General features: G+C 45.3%; 2 protein-coding genes across 5 annotated transcripts in view; one reads left to right on the top strand and one right to left on the bottom strand.

Moving 5' to 3' along the window:
* Positions 1–1,825, bottom strand: part of RETSAT (retinol saturase) — a 38,163-nt gene extending 36,338 nt beyond the window's left edge. The window contains exon 1 of the mRNA XM_053269752.1: positions 1,544–1,825. Within this exon, the coding sequence (XP_053125727.1) occupies positions 1,544–1,772 (229 nt within the window). The 5' untranslated portion in view covers positions 1,773–1,825. The remainder of the gene's footprint in view (positions 1–1,543) is intronic.
* Positions 1–19,884, top strand: part of ELMOD3 (ELMO domain containing 3) — a 76,520-nt gene extending 56,636 nt beyond the window's left edge. Inside the window, exons 1-12 of one of the 4 annotated variants that reach the window (XM_053269756.1) lie at positions 2,214–2,273; positions 4,656–4,693; positions 7,313–7,390; positions 8,725–8,794; positions 9,920–9,985; positions 11,835–11,926; positions 13,354–13,477; positions 14,097–14,228; positions 15,767–15,897; positions 16,570–16,646; positions 16,995–17,122; positions 18,504–19,884. In XM_053269756.1, coding sequence (XP_053125731.1) covers positions 7,316–7,390; positions 8,725–8,794; positions 9,920–9,985; positions 11,835–11,926; positions 13,354–13,477; positions 14,097–14,228; positions 15,767–15,897; positions 16,570–16,646; positions 16,995–17,122; positions 18,504–18,712 — 1,104 coding nt within the window. In that variant the 5' untranslated portion in view covers positions 2,214–2,273; positions 4,656–4,693; positions 7,313–7,315 and the 3' untranslated portion in view covers positions 18,713–19,884. Of the gene's footprint in view, positions 1–2,213; positions 2,274–2,869; positions 3,392–4,655; positions 4,694–7,312; positions 7,391–8,724; positions 8,795–9,919; positions 9,986–11,834; positions 11,927–13,353; positions 13,478–14,096; positions 14,229–15,766; positions 15,898–16,569; positions 16,647–16,994; positions 17,123–18,503 lie in introns of those variants that run through there. The other 3 variants (XM_053269755.1, XM_053269754.1, XM_053269757.1) reach the window with 3 other exon arrangements.
* The last annotated feature ends 532 nt before the right edge of the window (positions 19,885–20,416 follow it).

Here is a 20,416-nt window from a genome sequence, read left to right on the forward strand (position 1 = left end):
TTTGCCAGAGAGAAAATGTAAAGCCTGAAGAGGAAACATTGTTCCTCTTCAGTCTTGTTCAGGGGGAAACAGAAACTCCAGGTATAATCTAGGAAAATTTAAGTCAGAGGTCCCACCCATTTCAAACCAGAAAGTTACACATTTCCCTTAAACCTTGCTCATTGAAATCAAAGGGATTTTGGGCTGGATCTTGTGCCAGTTAGATGGAAAATGGTCACTGGTATTTAGGTAGCTGAATCCAGGTAATTTAAATTCATGAGAACAATGTTTTTATTACAAACGTCCAATATGAACTGTTAGATATGATGTATATTTCTGTATTGCTGTTGATTACTATTTGTTATGAGTTGTAAGTCTGCAAGTCTTATCTTTCAGCAACAAGAGAACTTAAATTTGATCCTAACTGTATAGGACTTAATCGAGAGTAAGGGTCTCTCTCTCAGCATACAAACTAGGAAGACTGCATTATTGCCAATTACTGCTGTTGCAACTGCTCACTTCATGTTGCACACATCTGAAGATTTCTTGTATACATAGAAAGGCCACAGGTTGGGCTGTTGGAATGTAGCTATAATTGAACAAGGGAGGGCAGATCCTAAGGGGGACCCTGAGGGAGCAGAAGGGGCCATCAGCTGGGTGACAGCTTGCTCTTTGCTTTCCCCCTGATAGGGGAAAAGAGGGGACAGCAGGGAGGGGTCCATCTTCACTTTTTGTCCCAGCACCCACTGCAGCCTCCTGCCAGATTACCTGCGTTGCATGGACTCTTGGTCTCACTGTGTTTTCATCATTTTATTCTCCATATGCATACATTTTAATCTGAGAGAGTGGGGATCTAGTCCATGGTAGCTTATGCCACAGTAAAATGGGTAGTCTAGTCTTCTAGGTATCACAAGACTGTTATAAACTGTAACTCACTATAACATTTTTTAAAAGTTTATCTTTCACACTGACCTCTCAGCTGCCCTTCAAAGAACCCCCCAAAAGAGTAATAGTGGGGGTTTTCCCCCTCCCATGCCATATTCACTAACAACCCTGCAAGGTAGGTAAGGTTGAGGATGTGCACAACCCACTCAGTATCACCCAGAGAGCTTCATGGTTGAGTGGGTGGGATTTGAATCCAGGACTTTCTAGTCCAACACTGCAGCAACTACCCCACCCTCCTTCAAGGCAATATATGCAATGCTTATGACCAACTGTGCTATTAATGCAGTTTAATAAACGATTAAATATTGCAAGTTAATTAAATGCAAATGAGGCAAATTAGATATTACCATTATGAAAATATTAATGCAATTTGATAAAATATTTACTTTATCCACACACATTTATTTTATCAACGGATTTATTATTATAATAAAAAGAGCAGAGGTGCTGCCGGGGTGAGGCAGCAAGGAGCAAAAGATGCCAAACCGATGCAAGGATGGAACGGGAGGTTTCAGGAGGAGAGCCCTGCCGGGCATCCCTCGTCCCAGCCAGGGCTCGGGATCAGCACCCCGCCCGCTCGCTCGCCCGCCCGGCACCGCCACCCGCGCTCCGCCACTACCTTGCTTGAGGACCTTTTTGCGCGCATCCTTGTCGGTCACCAGAGGCGCCGGCGGCCGCCTGGAGTCTGCTGCAAAAGGGCTCGGAGAGCCGCCGAGATGGCCGAGAGCCCTGAAGGTGATGGCCAGCAGGAGGACCGCGCAGAGCAGCAGGTACACCCACATGACCCCTTCGCCACACCAAGAAGCGCTGCGGGGATTTGTAACTTGGCAGGCGGCTAAAAAGGGCATCGCCGGCAGGGTGCCTCCGCCTCCGCGCGGTAGGCTGGCCCCAGAGCGCTCCTGCCCCTTAAAGACGCAGCCCCGGCGCGGGCTTGACCTCCGGCAGGCTGCGCAGGGGGAGGCGCTACTACCCAAAAGGGCCTGCCTGCCTGCCTCCGCGGGCTCTCCTTTGCGTGCGCCACCTATTCATTGATGATTGCGGGGCATTGGCAAACCGCCAAGAGGATCTGCATTTTGGCCAGTATCAAAAATGTGCAAAAACGGATGGATTCATTCAGAGCATTTCTTTACCGCAGCGGTTTACCCCGGTTAAAAATGAAAGCACGCCGTTTTAAAGCGGGGGGCGGGGGGGGACGGACACCACACCCCAATACAAATCTTTTCAGAAACTTCTTAAAAACTAACCCAAAGCCTGACTGGTGACTCTTGTTTGTCTAAAAGGGATGCTGAAACGCTTAATTCCAGCCGGGGATTAGTGTAACAACATCAAAAACAAAGCAAAAGAGCAATGTACGGTATTTTTTATTATTTTTAATCAATTATTATTATTGTTGTTGTTATATTTTATTATAACAATAATAATTAATTTTGTTGTGTCAGTTCCCGCTATAGCCGCTTGGAGGCAGTTGCGATGTATGTTTGCGCGGGTTACAAGATAGTTGTCTTTAGCACTGAGTGCAAAGCATTCTTCTATCACTTTTTGCAAAATAGATTCCTGCGCACAGCCAGGCACACTTAAATAGCAAATAACATATTTCCAGCCCAAAAAGCACGCTTACTCTCGTAGCGGAACCAACCCCCCCCCCGTGAGTTCCGCGGGACTTTCCCCCATAATAAGTTTGTTCATCATCACCTCCTGACCAGGACACGCTGCTCTCTCATTCCAGATCTTGCGCTTGTCCAGTTAGTGGCAGAAAAGCACTCTGCACATGGTCAGAAGCACATTGCTATTATTTAAGCCCTGCTGATTGTTTGCTGTTTAAACCTGGAACTAAAACGATGAGAGGAAGTCAATCCAAGCTGTTCCTTTTGGACTTCTTCTGTTGCAAATTTAGCCCCAGGCACAGTTACCCGGGAGTAAGCTCCTTTGAAATCAGCGGGAGTTTTGATTGATTGATTGATTGATTGATTGATTGAGTGCCGTCAAGTTGGTGTCGACTCTTAGCGACCACATAGATAGATTTCCTCCAGGATTATCTGTCTTCCACTTGGCCTTTACTATCTGTCTCCCAGTGGTGCATTTGAGTAAGCGGGACTTACTCCCGGGAAAATCTGCTTAGGGGTCAGGCTGCAAGGCCTTTTTGTTTGTTTTTTAAATCCTACTGTGTCCAGGTGGTCCACGGTTAAGGGCACGGAGCAGGAGCTTCTCGGAGTCCAAATTTAGCGCCAGATGCGCGGGGGCGCATGGGCGGTAGGAGGCAGAAGTGTTCGGCGGCATCCACTTCTTGCTGGAGGTGGCTGGAACTACGACTCCCAGCATGCAAAGAGGCGCGCGCATGCGCTCTTTCCCGTGTGGGTGTTGCAGTGGGGGGCACTTTAGCAACGGAGCGAAGATTGGAGGAAAAACTGAGTCGGGGTGGGTGGGATCCGTTCTTCGCTCTGGCTGGTCGGCAATGACGCCTCCCTGGGTGCGTTATGGGACGGGGTCGTGGGGAGTGACGTGTGAATAGATAGACACGTGTTTATATACGTTCATGGGGGAGAAAGGGGCGTGTGCGTGCAGTTGTGGGGTAGAAGCCTTCCCCCACATGGGGGGGGAGGGGTTCCATCACGCGGGGGGAGGGAGAGCATGTGTGGGAACCCTCATTGATGGGGGCGGTGCATGGTGTGTGTGGGGTTATGTGACTGCCTGAAGGTGGGGAGCAAGGGGGGCGGTGGCTTACTGGTCTGGGGCTCTGTTGCCAAGCTCAGCTTGGCCTAGGTTCAGCCAACTTTTTCCCTGGGCAGGCTCCTGTCCCTGTGAGCTTCTCTGCATATTTGTTTTTTAGATGTATGGGCTGTCAAAGTATGTATAATAATTGCATAAGAGCCAGAAAGCGGCATTTTTAAAAAAAGTTTAATTTTAAAAAACGTCTACACTGCCTTTCTACCAGCATTGGCCTTCAAGGTGGCTGGTCTGGAGATTCCAGTCATGGGAAAGGCTCCACCTAGGGCTATCAGGCCACTGCTTGGATAACGTGCAGATATTCCCCAGCGCAAGGGCGGCGTTTCCCCCTCTCCCTTCCTTGGTCCATCTGTCTGCCCCCTTCCTTTCCTCTGGGCTGCTGTTCAGAGCATCTGCTTATTGCAGTGGAGGGGAAGAACAGGTGAGAGAAGCAGGGTTGCCTCACTTCTGCAAAAAGGGAATTTGAAAGGTGTGGTGCAGATCTCTGGGTTGCAATCTCGTGCCTGCTGATTTCTGCGTGTTATGCAGCTGTTAAGAGTTCAAAAGCCCAGGCAGAAAAAAAGTTGGCAACCTTAGACTGAAAAGAAAAGAAAAGAAAAAAAGATGGCATGGGCATGCAGCCTTCTCTGTTGAATTGTACCTTCCCTGCTCGTGAGCTCTGACTGGCCACTGATGGATGTTTGATCTGATCTATCAGGGCAGTTCTTCTGAGCACATACAGGGGGTTTATATGAGGCTGTGAATCAGTGGCAGAGCTTCTGCCTTACACACAGAAAGTCCAGGTTCCATCCCTGGCAGCATCTGCAGGTAGGGTGCGGGAACACTCCTGCCTGAGACCTTGGAAAACTGCTGCCCGTCAGTGCAGACAATGCTGAGCTAGATGGACCAAGGGTCGGACTCGGTATAAGTCAGCTTCCTGTGTCCTAGTCCTTGTTTTCACTGGCTGCTGATGCGTACCAATAAGCCCCAGTTTGCTGTCAGCCCAATCCTATGCATATTTTTTTCAGAAGGAAATCCTGCTGTGTCTTCTGGGGCTTACTTGCAGGTAAGTATGCATAGGACTGGAACCTTAACCTGGCGTGTTGTAAATGTCAGTTGACTGGAGCCCTCTTCGGACATTACATTGTACATGCACACATGTACATCCTTTTGTGAATGTACATGCATTCAGTTAAAAAGCGAATCTGGGTACAGGCCCACTCAGATGCAGGGTACAGAGAGGAACTGTACTGCTGTATATGTGTTGAACGTAATGTGTGGATAACTGTACGTACAGATTTGTCATGCATGGATCATTCATGCACTGAATGTAATGCATGGATACTGCTGCTACTACTGGTGTGGATATTTATATCCTGTTTTTCGACAAAGTGTTCAAAGCGGTTTACATAGAAAGTAAATAAATAAATAAAGATGTTTCCCTGTCCCAAAAGGGGTCACACAGTCTAAAAAGGAATGCAAGGGAGATACCACTGGAGGGGTGCTATGCTGAGTTGGATAAGGACAGTTGCTCTCCCTCTGCGAAATACAAGAGAGCCACCACTTGAAACCACCACTTGCTCAGTTGGCAGGGATTTAGGAATAGGGCTTGGATTGATGCCAGATCCAGTTTGGCACACGGTGGAAGGATTGTGCCATTCAGACCTTGTTTGCCACTACTCTGCTAAACATTTGGTCCATTCATATGTTATGTAACACTCGTTCAACGAGTGTACAGGATACACAGGTACAGATCTATACACAGCTTCAGTTATTCACATGTTATGCTGAAAGCAGGTAAAGAAGTCTGCACCATGCATTTGAAGGGCCTGTATCCAGGTTCACTTTTAAAACGAATACAGGTACAGTCATTCACACAAACACATGTACGAGTGTACAGACATCTGTACACTCGTACAGGATAATGTCTGATAAGGAAGCAGGGAATAATGTTTTTTCATCTTTGTAGTGGCGTGTTATATGAGGGTTATGATGAAGCATTCCCACGACTGCTTTGCCTGACCCCAGTCCATCCATTTCCATTCCTAACATACAGTTTGGTCATGTGAATTGATCTTAACTCAGAGAGAATGTTGCATCCAAATTAACCAGTTACCTGGTAGGACACTGCCTTTGTTTCAACAGTTTTGGCTATAGCATGTATGTATGTATTTTAGTATGTACTAAATTTTGAACATCTGAAAATTATGCATTTATGCATTACAGTTGTATGTCCTGAAAATCTCCGATGTTGTGATACCAGAGTTGGCTGATATGAGCTGTGAACTGGGAAGTTTCCTCTTCAGATCTCATTTTTGTCATGAACTGACTGGGTGCTGTTAAGCAAGTCAGGGTTTCTCAGCTGCAGTATCCACATCTGTAAGGTTGTTGTAAGGCAGGGGTGCACAACTCAAATGTCCTGATGGGCTGGAACCAACCACAACGGTGTTCAGGGGTCAAGGTCAATTTTCAGCACATTATTGTATTAAAATTAATAATTAAAAATATTAATGAAAGCACTTATTAGTTAGTTGTGGATCTTTTCCCTTTTGGCAAGGGACCCACAATCTTAACGAAAGATCATGGCCAGAAAATAGAGCCTGTCCTTGCTCAGTCGCTGGGGTACCTAGTGGCATCTCCCTTAAAAAAATTCCAGCCCCAAACAAATGCAAAATCCTCTCCCTTCTCTCTAAATTGCTGTCAATTTCATGTTGCAATCCTAGTCATGCTTACAGGTACTTAGGAGTAAGCATATCTGGAAGCCCTGTGGGAATATCTCCAAGTAAATATGCATAGGATGGTGTTGTAAGGCAGTTTCAGAGAGGACCGAGGATGAAAAGATGAAGAGGCAACTAACCCAAAGAGTGGCCCTGGAAAGCTGTTGCTGCAGGTTATGCCAATCTGTGGGCCTGTAAAAATGTCCCCGAGGGCCTGATCTGGCCCCAGGTCTTACGCTGTGCAGGCCTGTTGTAAGGATTATGTGTATTATAATCCCCAAGTAAAGGCCACTAGGGCTGGGGATTATGGGAGTTGAAGTCCAATAACAGCTGAAGATCCAACGTTGAGAATCTCTGGTCTAGTCGATGTCAACTCTTGGTGACCACAGAGTCCTGCTGATGTCTTTGGTAGAACACAGGAGGGCTTTACCCCGCTGGTATGTTTCCCAGACTATGGGAAACACCTGTATTGGGCAGCAGCGATATAGGAAGATGCTGAAAGCCATCATCTCATACTGTGCTGGAGGAGGCAATGGTAAACCCCTCCTGAATTCTACCAAAAGAAAACCTTTGTGGGCACCAGGAGTTGAAATCAACTTGACAGCAGACTTTACCTTAAAGAACTGGCCCTGTTGTCATCTGACTACCGATGGTGGACAAATTTGTACGTATGGTGTATTCACTTTGTATTCAGCATCTACTACCACTACAGTCCACCCTTTAAACTGGTCCCCCATGCTGTGTTCAGATAATGTCTTCCAGTGGGCTGCACAGTTTACATGGAACCTAAAGTGTGGGTACCTTTAGAGAAATTGTTTCCTTTATAGTAGACAATTGACAAAGGTATCTTTGTTCAGTTCTGCATGCACTTAGCCTGTTCTCTCTTCCTTCGTAGAAACCTGGGTGCCACTGGGACGTGGAGGTGATAATTCATTCCCCCGTGACTATGATTTCATTGTTTCCATTAGGGTATGAATCGGTGCAGCACAGACAACGGCCAGTATGAAGAACAAGGCGTTTCCTTCACAGCTTTCAAATCGGTACATGTGAGTATTGCAGCTCCTAACCTCTTCATGGTCTGATACTGACACCTCATTTGTATGAACTGCCTGCTTTGTGGTGAAAGCCACTATCACAGTGAATTTAAAGACGTTGCTGTGTGGCTTGCAGTTCATGTGTATCATGATACTTACATTTTGGAGCATTCATAGGTTGCTTCAATAACCCTTATGACAATCATATAAGGCAGGGCTTGACAAATCCCAGCCGCCAAGGAACCATGGTACCAAGAAATTTAGCCATGGTGTCTAGACTAGGATATTCCAGAGGTGGAGTAAATAAAATCTTTATTTCCCCTGTTTCAGTTCTAAGGATGTTACTTGTAAAGGGGATAAAGAGAAGCCCATTTACTCTCCCCCTCACAATATCTATCACCAAGTCCAGTAATTTTGTTAAGTGTCCATTGTCTGGCTCCTGACTTTTTGGTTTGGCTCCTAGATCCAAAGAAAATTTGTCAAGGTGTGGTGTAAGGTAGATTCCTGTTGTTGTTATCCCCATATTGCTGAAGAAGTGTTGTTTGGCTTCGTAGCCACCACACTGCCCCAGATAACCATTTCAGTATCGGACCACAGTTCTAGGTGTGGACAAATCTCTATAATTAATGTTGCCTAAATTTGTAGTAAACCAGTGCTTTGAAGAAACTTTGTTTTTGCAAACATAGGACTTGGGGGCAGAGTTGCCAGAACCTAAGGGGTATACTCGTGGGTCAAATGGGCCATAAGCCAGAATTTGGCTTTGTTAAGCTTGTGGGGGCGGTGGGGTTCATTGCATTAGTATATCTCTTTGCATGTTTGGTTGTAAATTGGAACGTAGGAACATAGGAAGCTGCATTATACTGAGTCAGACCATTGGTTCTTCTAGCTCAGTGTTGTCTAAACACTGACTGGCAGCAGCTCTCCAAGGTTTCAGGCAGGAGTCTGAAACTCCTGCTATTGATTGAACCTGGGACCTTATGCATGCAAAGCAGATGCTCTGCCACTGAGCTATATAGCCCCATTCCCCCAATGTGGGGGACATAAATCCTCTATTCAGTGTACTGTACAAGTTTCTACTCACCGCCTATTTCCAGTCCATCAGTTCTTCTTGTTGCTTTGTGAGCTGCTTCTATAATTGTTTGGCTACCTTTGTGGAAATCAACATGCAGGATGTTGCCACCTCCATAGAAGCCCTTAAGCTGAAGCTTCTGGCAGCAATGTTACCAAATCGTCCCCATCTTAGCCTGGAGGCCTTCAGATGCACAGCGCTGAAAATCATTTGCAGAAAGACTGCCCATAGATCCAAGTGCCATTTTGCATTGTGATGACTTATCCCCCCCTTTTAGATTGCTGCCTTGAAGCAGAATGGACTCCTGCAGTCACTGTCAGCAACAGTCAATGGTTGCAGAGAAGCAGGTAAGGTTCCAGCTGACTGGATAGCCCCCCTTGAACTCTGTCACTTTGATGATGATTAGAAATTCTGTATTTTTACTACTACTACTACTCTCCTGCAGCTAATACTGAAGGGGAGTACTTCATAGGAACATAGGAAGCTGCCATACACTGAGTCAGACCATTGGTCTGTCTAGCTCAGTACTGCATACACAGACTGGCAGCAGCTTCTCCAAGGTTGCAGGAAGGAGTCTCTCTCAGCCCTATCTTGGAGATGCTGCCAGGGAGGGAACTTGGAACCTTCTGCTCTTCCCAGAGCGGCCCCATCCCCTAAGGGGGATTTCTTACAGTGCTCACATGTAGTCTCCCATTAAAATGCAAACCAGGGTGGACCCTGCTTAGCAAAGGGGACAATTCATGCTTGCTTCCACAAGACCAGCTCTCCTCGCAGAAGTGCACACTTCTGCTTTGTGTCATGCATGTGGGGAGCTTGTACCCATTCGCTTAAGAAATGATTGCAGGTACAGTGCTGATGATAACAGCCCCAGCATATGTGAAGAGAGTAGGGACGTGCCAAGAGCGTGCCCACCCTGATGTCCCTGAAAGATGTCCCAGTGCACTGTCGGGATGTCCTTTACTTGTGTGAGAGAGGTGTTCATCTGAATTGTCTCTCTCTGTTTGCACTGCAAACCCTGTTTAATCGGAGTTTTGGGGAACATGTAGAGGGCTGATTCAGATGAATGCCACTCATCTGATTGAAGGATGCCCCAACAGCATGGATGGGCGGGCGCATTTTTGGTACATCCCCACCCTCTTCACATGTGCTGGGGCTGATATTGGCGGAACCGGCCCTCCTTCACACAACAACATGTACAAGTGTATATAGACTGATCTACACTTGTCTAGCGTAATGTCTGAACAGAGCTTTTGAGGGGCCTGCATTCAGGTTCACTTCTGTAATGAACGCAGTCTTTTGCACAAGAACATGTACAAGTGTACAGACATCTGAATGCAGGTGCCACACAATAGTCTGAAGAGGGCTACTTTCAGGAATCTTAGAACTGCAGCTTTAGAAGTGTTACTGAATTTCCCCCCCTGCGGTATTTCACCTTCTTCTCTCCCTCCCTCCCTCTCTCTCTCGCATGCTAGAGATTAGCGAAGAGGTGCTGCGAGCCCGTGAAGAGTGGGAGGCTGTGGAGAACATCCATCCTGGAGGTATGAAAGCATCTGCAGTGACATTTCTTTCAGTGTTGGGACCAATTGCACGTCACAGTAGATGTGTTTGCGTGGCAGGCAGGAAGATGGAGTGCAGGGGGTATTGCAAAAAGTAGAAAATGTGTCTAATAATAGCAGCATTGTGGGAGGAAGAGTTAAGGATGTGATGCAGTCTGGGAATTCTTTGCTTTCACATACAATTTGCCAGTATTAACAAGTAATCTCTTGAATAAGTCACAGAAACTGTCTCCTGCCAGTATGTTCTTTAACCTATGAGTAGGCTAGACAGTCTTGTACCCACTGTTGGTGCAAGATCCTTTCTTGGGAGGGAAAAACTGTATGAAGAAAGTAAAACTTGCATTAGAATTAGTGCTGCTTCAAATACAGGAGGCCCTTGTTTTTCGTGGGGTTTACGTTCTCAGCTGCACCCCGAATGCCGAAAACTGCAATAATCAAAACCTTAAGGACCTACTGTGTACTGAGCAGCCTAACCCCATCATTCCCATAGGTGCAAGGTTTGAATTATTATGGTTTCAGCATTTGCACCCCAGTGGTAATAGAAACCAGGTGTATATATAACCTCACTGCAAATAACCCTGCTAACTTGGCAAAGAAGCACTTTTTAACGTGCTGATTCTCTTTATTTAGCAGGGGGAGAGTAACTGGCCCTATCCACCCCCAGCACAGCACCTCCAGTGACTGTTGCTGGTGTATATCTTGTGTTTCCTTTTAGATTGTGAGCCCCCTGGGGACAGGGAGCCATCTTATTTATTTATTATTTCTCTGTGTAAACCGCTCTGAGCCATTTTTGGAAGGGCAGTATAGAAATCAATCAAACAAACAAACAAATAGCTGAAACCCAAATAGAGAACCTGTGGATAACTTGGGTCTCCTGTATTCTCTATTCCCGTTAAAGTCCACTCCAAATACTGCTGCTGAGCAATTATTCGCTGGATTTTGTCCAGAATTTTTGGAACTGCGTGGGGATTTGGTGGATCCAGTGCTGTGACATCCTGTGTGAGATGGCGCTAGAGAACTCTGCACACTGTTCCAAACACAGCCGTGCTCTAGATGTATATAAAGGCATTATGATGCTGGCAGTTTTATTTTCAGTCCTTTTCCTAATAATTACCAACACTGAGTTTGCCTTTTCCGCTGCTGCTGCACTCTGAGTTGATTTGATCAAGCACTCGCACAGCCTAGGGTCTCTTTCCTTGGATAGCTGCATCCTTTCCAAATAGCTGGAGATCTCTTTCCTTGGATAGCTGCAGCCAATTCAGAGCCCATCAGTGTATATGTGATGCTAGCGATTTTGCCCCAGTGGACATTACTTTACGCCAGGGTTGCATAGCTTTGGTCCTCCAGCTGTTGATGGACTACAGCTCCCATCTTCCCTTATTATTGGGCATTGTGGTTTGGGGATGATGGGAGTTGTAGTCCAACAACAGCTAAGGAGCTGAAGTTGTGCAGCCCTGCTTAACACTTGCTTACATTAAATCCTATTTGCCATTTTGTTGCCCACTTACCCAGTTTATGAAGATCCTTTTGGAGCAAATCACCATCCTGAATAATTTGAAAAACATGGCTACCTCTCTGCTCATCCCTGACTCCTGAGCATTTATGAACAAATGCAATAGCACCACTGGTATCAGTGTAATATCTTTAAAACGTGTTGCCTTGGTAATTTTTATTTTAAATGAATATTTTAACTTATTTAATATTAGGTGAATATTTTAACTCAATTTATGATTTTAATAGTTGTAAGCGAGCTTGTTGGCCCAATGCGTGGAAAGACTCAATATGAATGACTCAAATAAATTAATAAAGTATTCTTTTTTTGCGACTGTAGGAATTCTAGAGAAGCCCCCTGGGCCCATACCCTTAATCTCTTTCAATGAAGCACTGCAGTATTTTCAGACAGCCGATCTCTCAGACTGCAGGGTACGTATGTGCCAACTAGGATTGATTTAACCCTCCAATTGCCGAAATGTTTCAGGCATTGAAAATGCTGTGTTGACAGGAACTGTCTAGTCCTCCGAGCATTCTGAGATGAGTATTCAAATTCCTATTTCATTTTGACAGAGAGACCTAGAATGGCTGGAGCCAGTCACTTAAGTTGCATGATCTAGCCATTTCCTCCTCCATCCCTCCCCTCCCCCACCCGCCGCTGCCGCCACCATATAAATCGGAGGCTGCCTTTTTGCTAAAGAATATGCAAGACTTGAAGTTCCCGGCTACAAGAAACTACGACAGGAGAGGTTTCAGACTTTAATAATTGCAGAGGACTCATTAATAGGTACTGCTTCCGTGTCGAAGCTCCTCCTTCCTTTTTGATGCCACTTTGGCAAGCGGCAAAGAAAGAAAGAAGTTTGTCACATTTGTGGGGGTAGCACCTATGAAATGGATGAATATTTTTGGTGTCGAGGAAGCTGCTTATCAGCAGCAGCAGCAGAATGGTAGTAATCAGAGCAAGCGTGGATTGTTCTCTTTGCTAAACAGGGTCTGCCCTGGTTTGCATCTGAAAGGGATACGACGTGAGCACTAAGATATTCCTTTTAGGGGATGGGACTGCTCTGGGAACAGTATGGTTCCAAGTTCCCTCCCTGACATCTCCAGATAGGGCTGAGAGAGACTTCCTGTAACTTGTAGAAGCCACTTCCTGTCTGTGTAGACAATGCTGACCTAGATGGACCAATGGTCTGATTTGGTAGAAGGCAGATTCCTATGTTCCCGTCCCTTTTTAAAAACTGAAAAAATGCACCACTTGTGCAGGCAGCTGCTCATCCTTCTGGTGACTTCTGGCTGCCGTTTTCTTTCCTGGAATGCCCTGGGAAAGTGTCATTCCATGGTGCATTCTGGGAAAGAAAATGGCAGCTGGTCTCCTCATGAAATTGTAAACATTTTCTTCCTCCCTGACCCCAAAAGGCCCTCAGTACAGCAAACTCTGCCAAAACTTGAGAGTGAAAAAGTTCAGCCCAGCCCACTTGGCCAACCCATCCCGATCTGCAATAATCTCTTTCCATGAATGTGTGCAATTCACAGTTCAGAACTTATTTTGGACCACAGCAAGTAAAATTTTTGCCTGGCTGGTGAACAGAGCCAACATTTCTTGAGCTCTGGTAGCAGTAGTCAGGGCTGCAGAAATCCAGCAGTCTACTAGTTTGTGATGAGTGAAAAATGATAGATGATGAGTGAAAAAAGTCCTGATGAGCAATGTACTAACACAGCCTGACGAGTCAAATATTTTGTCTGGCTGATAAAATGAGCCAACATTTGTTCACCCCTGGCAGAAGTAGTCAAGGTTCCTAGAGAGTACTTTTTTACATGCCTCCATTTCTTTTATGTGATTGTATTTTCCCCATTTCCAGAAAAAGATACAGCCAACAGTGCGAAGAAGAGGGCTGTCTGCCTTTGCCCACTTCCTTTTTGGTCCTCCACGGCTCCATCAACAGCTGCAAAGTGAGAGGGACTTAGCCCTGGCAATAGCCCAATGTGAGTATTGCCTCCTATGTTGCAAGCAAGCATTTATTTTCCTTTACTTCTACTGCTAACAGGTATTTTGATCAGATCCTGCTTATTTTTGCAGTTATTGGAGATGTTGCAAAAATAAGTAGGTTGTGATCAAAACACCCAGGTTCATTTGATGATATAAAGATGCAGACAGCTGCCTTTATCGGAGTTTTGGCCCATTCAGCCGCGTAGGATCTACTCTGGCTGGCAGAAGCTTTATAAGCACTCAGACAATATCCTCTTTGCTGCCTGAGATCCATAAGCGGAAATTCTGGAAATTGTGTTGCATATTTATACGTTCCAAGCCTGTGCTCCAACAATGAACTATTAGCAGGCTTCCCTGCTAACTGGGCAAAGAGCCCCATTTCAAAGAGGTGATGCTCTTATATTTAGCAGGAGGAGAGCAACTGGCCCTATTCGACTCAGCCCAGCAGCATCCCTCTAGAGGCTTTGTTTCTTTTAGATTGAACCACCTTCTTCTTCTTCTTCTTCTTCTTCTTCTGTGTAAACCTCTTTGAGAAGAAAAGAGGTCTATAAATAATATTAACCATAAACGTATCCTCATTTATATAGATAAGGTAATCAGCATTTCCTTGTACAGGTGGCTTGGACAATAATGAAAAAGTGCACATGAGGATCCTGCAAACTATCTACAAGAAATTAACAGGCTCCCGGTTTGACTGTGCCCGCTATGGCGACCATTGGGAGGATCTGGGCTTTCAAGGTAGGAAGAGTAAGTGGTCTTTGCTCAAATGTGTGCTTACTGGTGGTGAATCCTACTTACTTGCATTAACTAGCCTTTGTATGAAGATCGTGTTTCAAGTCAGTAAGAGCTGGTAGGGAAACCAAGTCCTCTGAGGAGCAGTTGAAGGAGCTGTCTCCTGTGGTAACCTCAGCGCCAACACCACAAACCTGGCATAGGAACATAGGAAGCTGTGCTGTCATACACTGAGTCAGACCTTTGGTCCATCTAGCTCAGTATTGTCTACCCAGACTGGCAGCGGCTTCTCCAAGGTTGTTGGCAGGAGTCTCAGCCCTATCTTTCCAGGGAGGGAACTTGGAACCTTCTGCTCTTCCCATCCCCTAAGGGGTATATCTTATAGTGCTCACACATGTAGTCTCCCATTCAGATGCAACCAGGGTGGACCCTTCTCTGAAAAGGGGACAATTAATGCTTGCCACCACAAGACCAGCTCTCCTCAGTGCAGACGCCACTGCCTGTACATCTCCCATCAGGCATGGGGACGGACCAGAGTGGTCAGAGACCCCCAACACCTGTGGGCTGAGAGGAATCAGATTGGCAGGACTGCTCTTCAAAGTGCTGTGCAGGCTTCTTAGTGCTTCTGCCCTTTTGCACAGGATAGGACACAGCAACAAAGGAGGCAAAATGGACCCTTGCTTCATTTTCGGCTTCTGCTGTAATATGTTGAAGGGCAGATTGTGAAGGGCGTGTTTCCTCAGGGCGGATTGAGGTCTGCTTGTATCTGGCACTCAGTTATGTCCTTGCAGGGGAGATGTGCGAGTTTCCCCATTTGCCAGTTGCAGCAGAAGTATGAAAAGAGATGTAAGAGCCTGCTGGATCAGGCCCAAGGCCCATCTAGTCCAGCATCCTGTTTCACACAGTGGCCCACCGGATGCCGCTGGAAGCCCACAGGCAAGAGCTGAAGGCATGCCCTCTCTCCTGCGGTTGTTCCCCTGCATTTGGTATTCAGAGGCATCCTCCCTCTGAGCCTGGAAGTTGCCTGTAGCTATCAGGACTAGTAGCCATTGATAGTCCTGAATTCATCTAAGCCCTTTTAAACATCCCATTGCAGGGTGTGCTTCCTCTTTGAATTCTTGCAACTGGTCAGACTCCATAAATCTTACAGATCAGATTCCACAAATAATTAAATGATTTCTCTATTTCATGATTTGTTTCTTAGGGTTCAGTATTAAACTATTTGACCTTGGGGATTAGGAGCTTCACTTATTGTGTGTGAGCATATGCTACAAAACAGGCCAGAATGTCTCGCTTAGTAATTCGGATCACATTTTCCCTCTGTCTTCAAACTTGGAGGCAGTCAAATGTGATTATGTAATGGGAGAACGTATTTCATGTCACATTCACATGCAATAGCATTAAGCTTTTATCAGGCCACATCAGTGTTGGCATTGCTTTTGTGTGCTTAACCTTACGATTAACAACTCTCTAACATATTTTTATTCACAAATATGACCTGTGCACTTATTGGCTTGGCTTAACAGTCGGTGTATCTGTGTCTTATACTTAAGGGATGGATCCTGGCACAGACCTCCGTGGGACTGGATTGCTAGGATTAATGCAAACGTTGTATTTTGTAATGGATTCTCGGATATTACCTGTGGCTCGAGAGATTTTCAAGCTATCCCATGATGAAACACAGGCATGTTCCTCTTAAACGCTTCAGGATTCGCAATCATTTGTTGTTGCAGATGTATGGGAAAGATGACTTTGCAGTCCTCGTGGTAGAGGTTATTAACCTTTATGCACCTATAGCCCCCGCCCCGGTTCCTCCAATATCATCCATGGATCCCCCACTAATATACATATTACATCATAAGGTTCCAGTAAAAATTAGAGGGGAAAATAATATTCAGGATAGTTATTTTCAAGAACATTATTCTGGCTTACCATGAAGCATATTAAATTCAGCGCAGCAAAGGTTTTCAATGAACCACCTAAACTCCAGGTTAAGAACCCCTGTTCTGTGGGGCCAAGCTTGACATGTGACGGAGATAAATCAATACATCTCCATCTCTTAATCCCCCCCCCCCAAAAAAAGCAGCTGCAGAAGTGAGTGGGGAGAATCCAGATCAGGGCCAAAATGAATGGGGAAAGGATTCTGAACTAAACCTCGAACCTGTTCTTTAAAATCTTGACATCTGGATCTGTTTTAAATATGACTTTGGACGAGTGTCTCTCGCCCCCCAGTTTAAACCCTTATGCATGATTTTGATTTGGGCCTGTTCATTTCTATACTAAACTAAAATAAATTGTATTTCAAGCAAATGAGGAATGGGGGAACCTTTCTGATTTCGTTCTTCTGCTTTCACAGAATTTCCCTTTCTGTGTGATGTCTGTCAATATTACTCGTATTGTCATCCAGGTACTGAGAGAAGAACGCCTTTCAAGGTGAGTTTGTTTGTTTGTTTGTTTTATCAAATTTGTACAAGATAGGGCTAAGCAGGACTCCTGCCTGCAACCTTGGAGAAGCTGTGTAGACCAGGGGTGTCAAACTGTCAGCTCGCGGGCTGGATCCAGCTCCTGAAGCTCCATTTTCCAGTCCCCAAGCAGCTGAGTATCAACCCCATCCCTGACCATCATGTTTCCTCACGAGTATGCGTCTTTTGATCATGGGAATGTAAGCTCTCCAAAATTATTCCCAGTGGTGTGTTTTTTCCCTTCGTCTTTGCGTGTTGATAAGGCTCAGGACAGAGAAGGCAGTCCCAGGAGTCAATATTCTGTGCTTGTCTCGTTTAGAGAGTGTAATCGAAGACAGCAGGTCATTGCCGTGCTAAACGATTTGTACGTGGCTGTATTTTTGCGCCTTTTCAGCATCTGGAAAACGCAACAGAAGACTATTTCTGATTCTGGCTTTGTTCTAAAAGGTAGGCTGGCTTGGTGCCATTCACGAGAGGGAAAACAGATTAAAACCATCTGCAGCCTAATCATTGCTAGCTCTGTACATATACTTCCCTTTTATAGGAGGCTTGCTTGCTGTGATAGACTCGCACACAGAGATAAACATTGGGGGTTTTGGTTCTCTGACTTATATTTGCCATACTGATATTCAAGACCAAGGTTCTGCTTTATATAATAACCTTAGATTTCCACAAAGGTAATGTTAAACACACAGGCCGAATAATTACGGAGCTGCAGTTAGGGTTGATGGGTCCCACCACTGGTCCATCGTTCTACGGTGAAGAACACTGTCCTAAACAGGCTGCCCCGTCTCCCGGGTGGAGGGGTGATACAGATAGCCAAGGGACCAGTACAGTTAGAAATGTACATACGACAGAGAAAAACTGCATCTTTATCTCTGACAGTTCCTTTGCCCACTTAAACAACTACTGGTAGTTTTGCCTTACCAGTGATATATTGCAATAGTAATCTTGCTTATCACAAGAGGGACTGCAGGTCCAGATATCCATCTGCTTTGCTGAGGAGGAGTCAATGGGGTGAGTTTCCATCTGTGGGACTATAATGCCTCTTAGTCAATCCCCCCCCCCCCCAACAGGTAGTCCAATGTTGTCTCTTGTTGGTGCAAATTTTATAATAGTTCTTCACTTTAACCTTTGCCCAATAGCATATTTGATTGATTAAATAAGGTGGGCGTAAGCAACAAAAAATCCACCTTAATTCTTCATCAAGTAGATGCAGCTTTTATGCCTGGAATTAATTAGGCAAATTAAGCAAATGTGATGGCATTCTCTTAGTTTGCGTAATTGGTTATGCATCTATGTGCCGATATGTTTTGGTTAAAAACTTCTGCTATATTACTTACAATAGACAATTTGGGGCAGGGGCAATTTTAAAATTTGTGTGTGTGTGCAGCATCTCACTGGTATAGCTGCTTAATAACTTATCGTTACCTTATGGTGGAATTTAGTTGCCACTGAAGAAGAGTTTGACCCACAACCTGTTGGGCTACAATATTAATCACAAACTGACCTTTGCTGGTGTCTCTCTGTGTGTCTGTGTGTTGCTTTTCTCTCTCTATCTGTGGTTGCACAAAGCTTCTCTCTCTCTGAGGGAACAGGGATAAAAGTGGATGGTGATAACGTTTGTCAGAACAGTTTGCAACCTCCTAAACTTGTTATAATTAGATTTTTATTGACATTGCAAATATTTATTTGCAAGTTTAAAAATCTAGCAGGGTGCAATCTTCTAACAACCAGATGCCAGTCAGACTGGGTCCCCTTGTTTTTACCCATGGTTACTTTTCAGCGCATGTTGATAGCATATGTCATGTGTCTTTCTCTTCTACAGAGCTGGAGGCATTTGCCAAACGAAACCCAAAGCAGCTGCTGAGACACTTGGAGACATATGTGAACAGGAGAGTGGTTTCGGCACAAGACGATTGCTTTCAGGCCCAGGTGATCTCATCTGAAGTTCTTGCTCCCAGTTTTAACTCTGTTGCTGTTAACAATACAGAGTTAAATTTTACTGGAGTTTGCAGCCTGCCAGCTGAGAGTTAATTGGGATCCCACAAGACAGTTAATTGGGATCCAGGAAGATGGGAAAGTCCGTGTACATGATTAAGCAACAAAGCCAGTTGGTATGGTCTCGTAGCGGCTCCATGGCCTGCTGCTACAGGAGTCCTAAGGGCTGAAATCCTTGAAATGCTGCTAAAGAATTTAGCAAGACTTCAGTGTGAGTTGGAGGTGCTAAGCAAGGTCTAGTGAGAGCCCCAGGTGTGGAGCCTGGGATCAAGAGTAAACTGCTTAAGACCGGAAGAAAGCTGTCTGGGCAGGATACGTTCATCTCAGTTAGCAGCACTGAGCTGTGATTTGAACCTATTTTGCGACAGGAGTGTAAATTGAGTTTTGAAATTACACACTGAACATACAATGTTCTTCCAGTTCCCAAAGTTTAACAGCTCATCAGCTTATTAGAGCTGAGAAATCTGTGCTGTGCATTGCTAAATCTGAGCTAAAACAAACCTTGAACTATTGTCTGGCTAATTATGGGCCTGGATTTTCTTCAGTTAGGTTTTTGTCCGAGAATGTACAAGACACAAAGCTGTTGAATCCTTTTGTTTCATCAGCTGGGAAGCATAGCCGGTGCGTGCCTGCTGACATATCAGCCTATAGGTTGGTTGTGTGTGTGTGCGTGTGTGCGTTTAAATGAGATATTCAATAGGAACCACTAGATGTTTACCAACATTGTGACTACCCGACTTATATGCTGTTGAGGGTGGTAACAGAAAACCAGCATTGATATATTAGCTCAGGAGTTTTAAAAACTTGGTCCCCGGGATGTTTTTGGACCGCAGCTCTCACCATCCCAACAACATCTGGGGACCCGAGTTTGAGAACCCCTGCGTTTGTTGCTTTAAAGCTTATTGTAGGGTGGCCATAACCATGTGGCAATGCTGTCTGTAAACCCCATGTTTGCCACCCCCTCACCACTGCTTCCCTGATTTTTCAAATGGCTGCTAGTGGGGTGGTAGTGGTGGCAACCCTGGAATTCTCGTGTGGTTGCAGCTGTCATGTGATAAGCTTTTCAAGACCTGCTACGTGGTTCCCAGAGACTTATTTTCACCTCAAGGCAATCTTGCTGGGATGTGCTGTTCATTCCACTAGCTGTATGTGAAGTTGTAGCCCTGGTGATGAATGGGCTATTCCATTAAAGTTATTACAATCTGCAACCCAAAGGTGTGTGTCTGTTTTGTTCTAGCCTAATTCCTAAACTAGCAGAGATGTAAGCCCTATTCAGGTGTTACGTTGTACAATGAATGTACTGTGTACAAACGTACATCTATCCACACATTATATTGAACGTAGGGTACAGTTCCTATAGGAGGAGAGCTGGTCTTGTGGTAGCAAGCATGACTGGTCCCCTTTGCCAAGCAGGATCTGACCTGGTTGCATATCAATGGGAGACTACATGCCTGAGCACTATAAGATATTCCCCCTTAGGGGATGGGAAGAGCGTCTCCTTGCTTGCATGCAGAAGGTTCCAAGTTCCCTCCCTGGCATCTCCAAGATCGGGCTGAGAGAGATTCCTGCCTGCAACCTTGGAGAAGCCGCTGCCAGTCTGTGTAGACAATACTGAGCTAGATGGACCAGTGGTCTGACTCTGTATAAGGCAGCTTCCTATGTTCCTATCTGTACCATGCATTTGAGAGGCCTGTACCCAAGTTCACTGTTAAAATGAATGCATGGACAGTCATTCACACA

The sequence above is a fragment of the Hemicordylus capensis genome, chromosome 8 (assembly GCF_027244095.1).
Source record: "Hemicordylus capensis ecotype Gifberg chromosome 8, rHemCap1.1.pri, whole genome shotgun sequence".
NCBI classification, from domain to species: Eukaryota; Metazoa; Chordata; class Lepidosauria; order Squamata; family Cordylidae; genus Hemicordylus; species Hemicordylus capensis.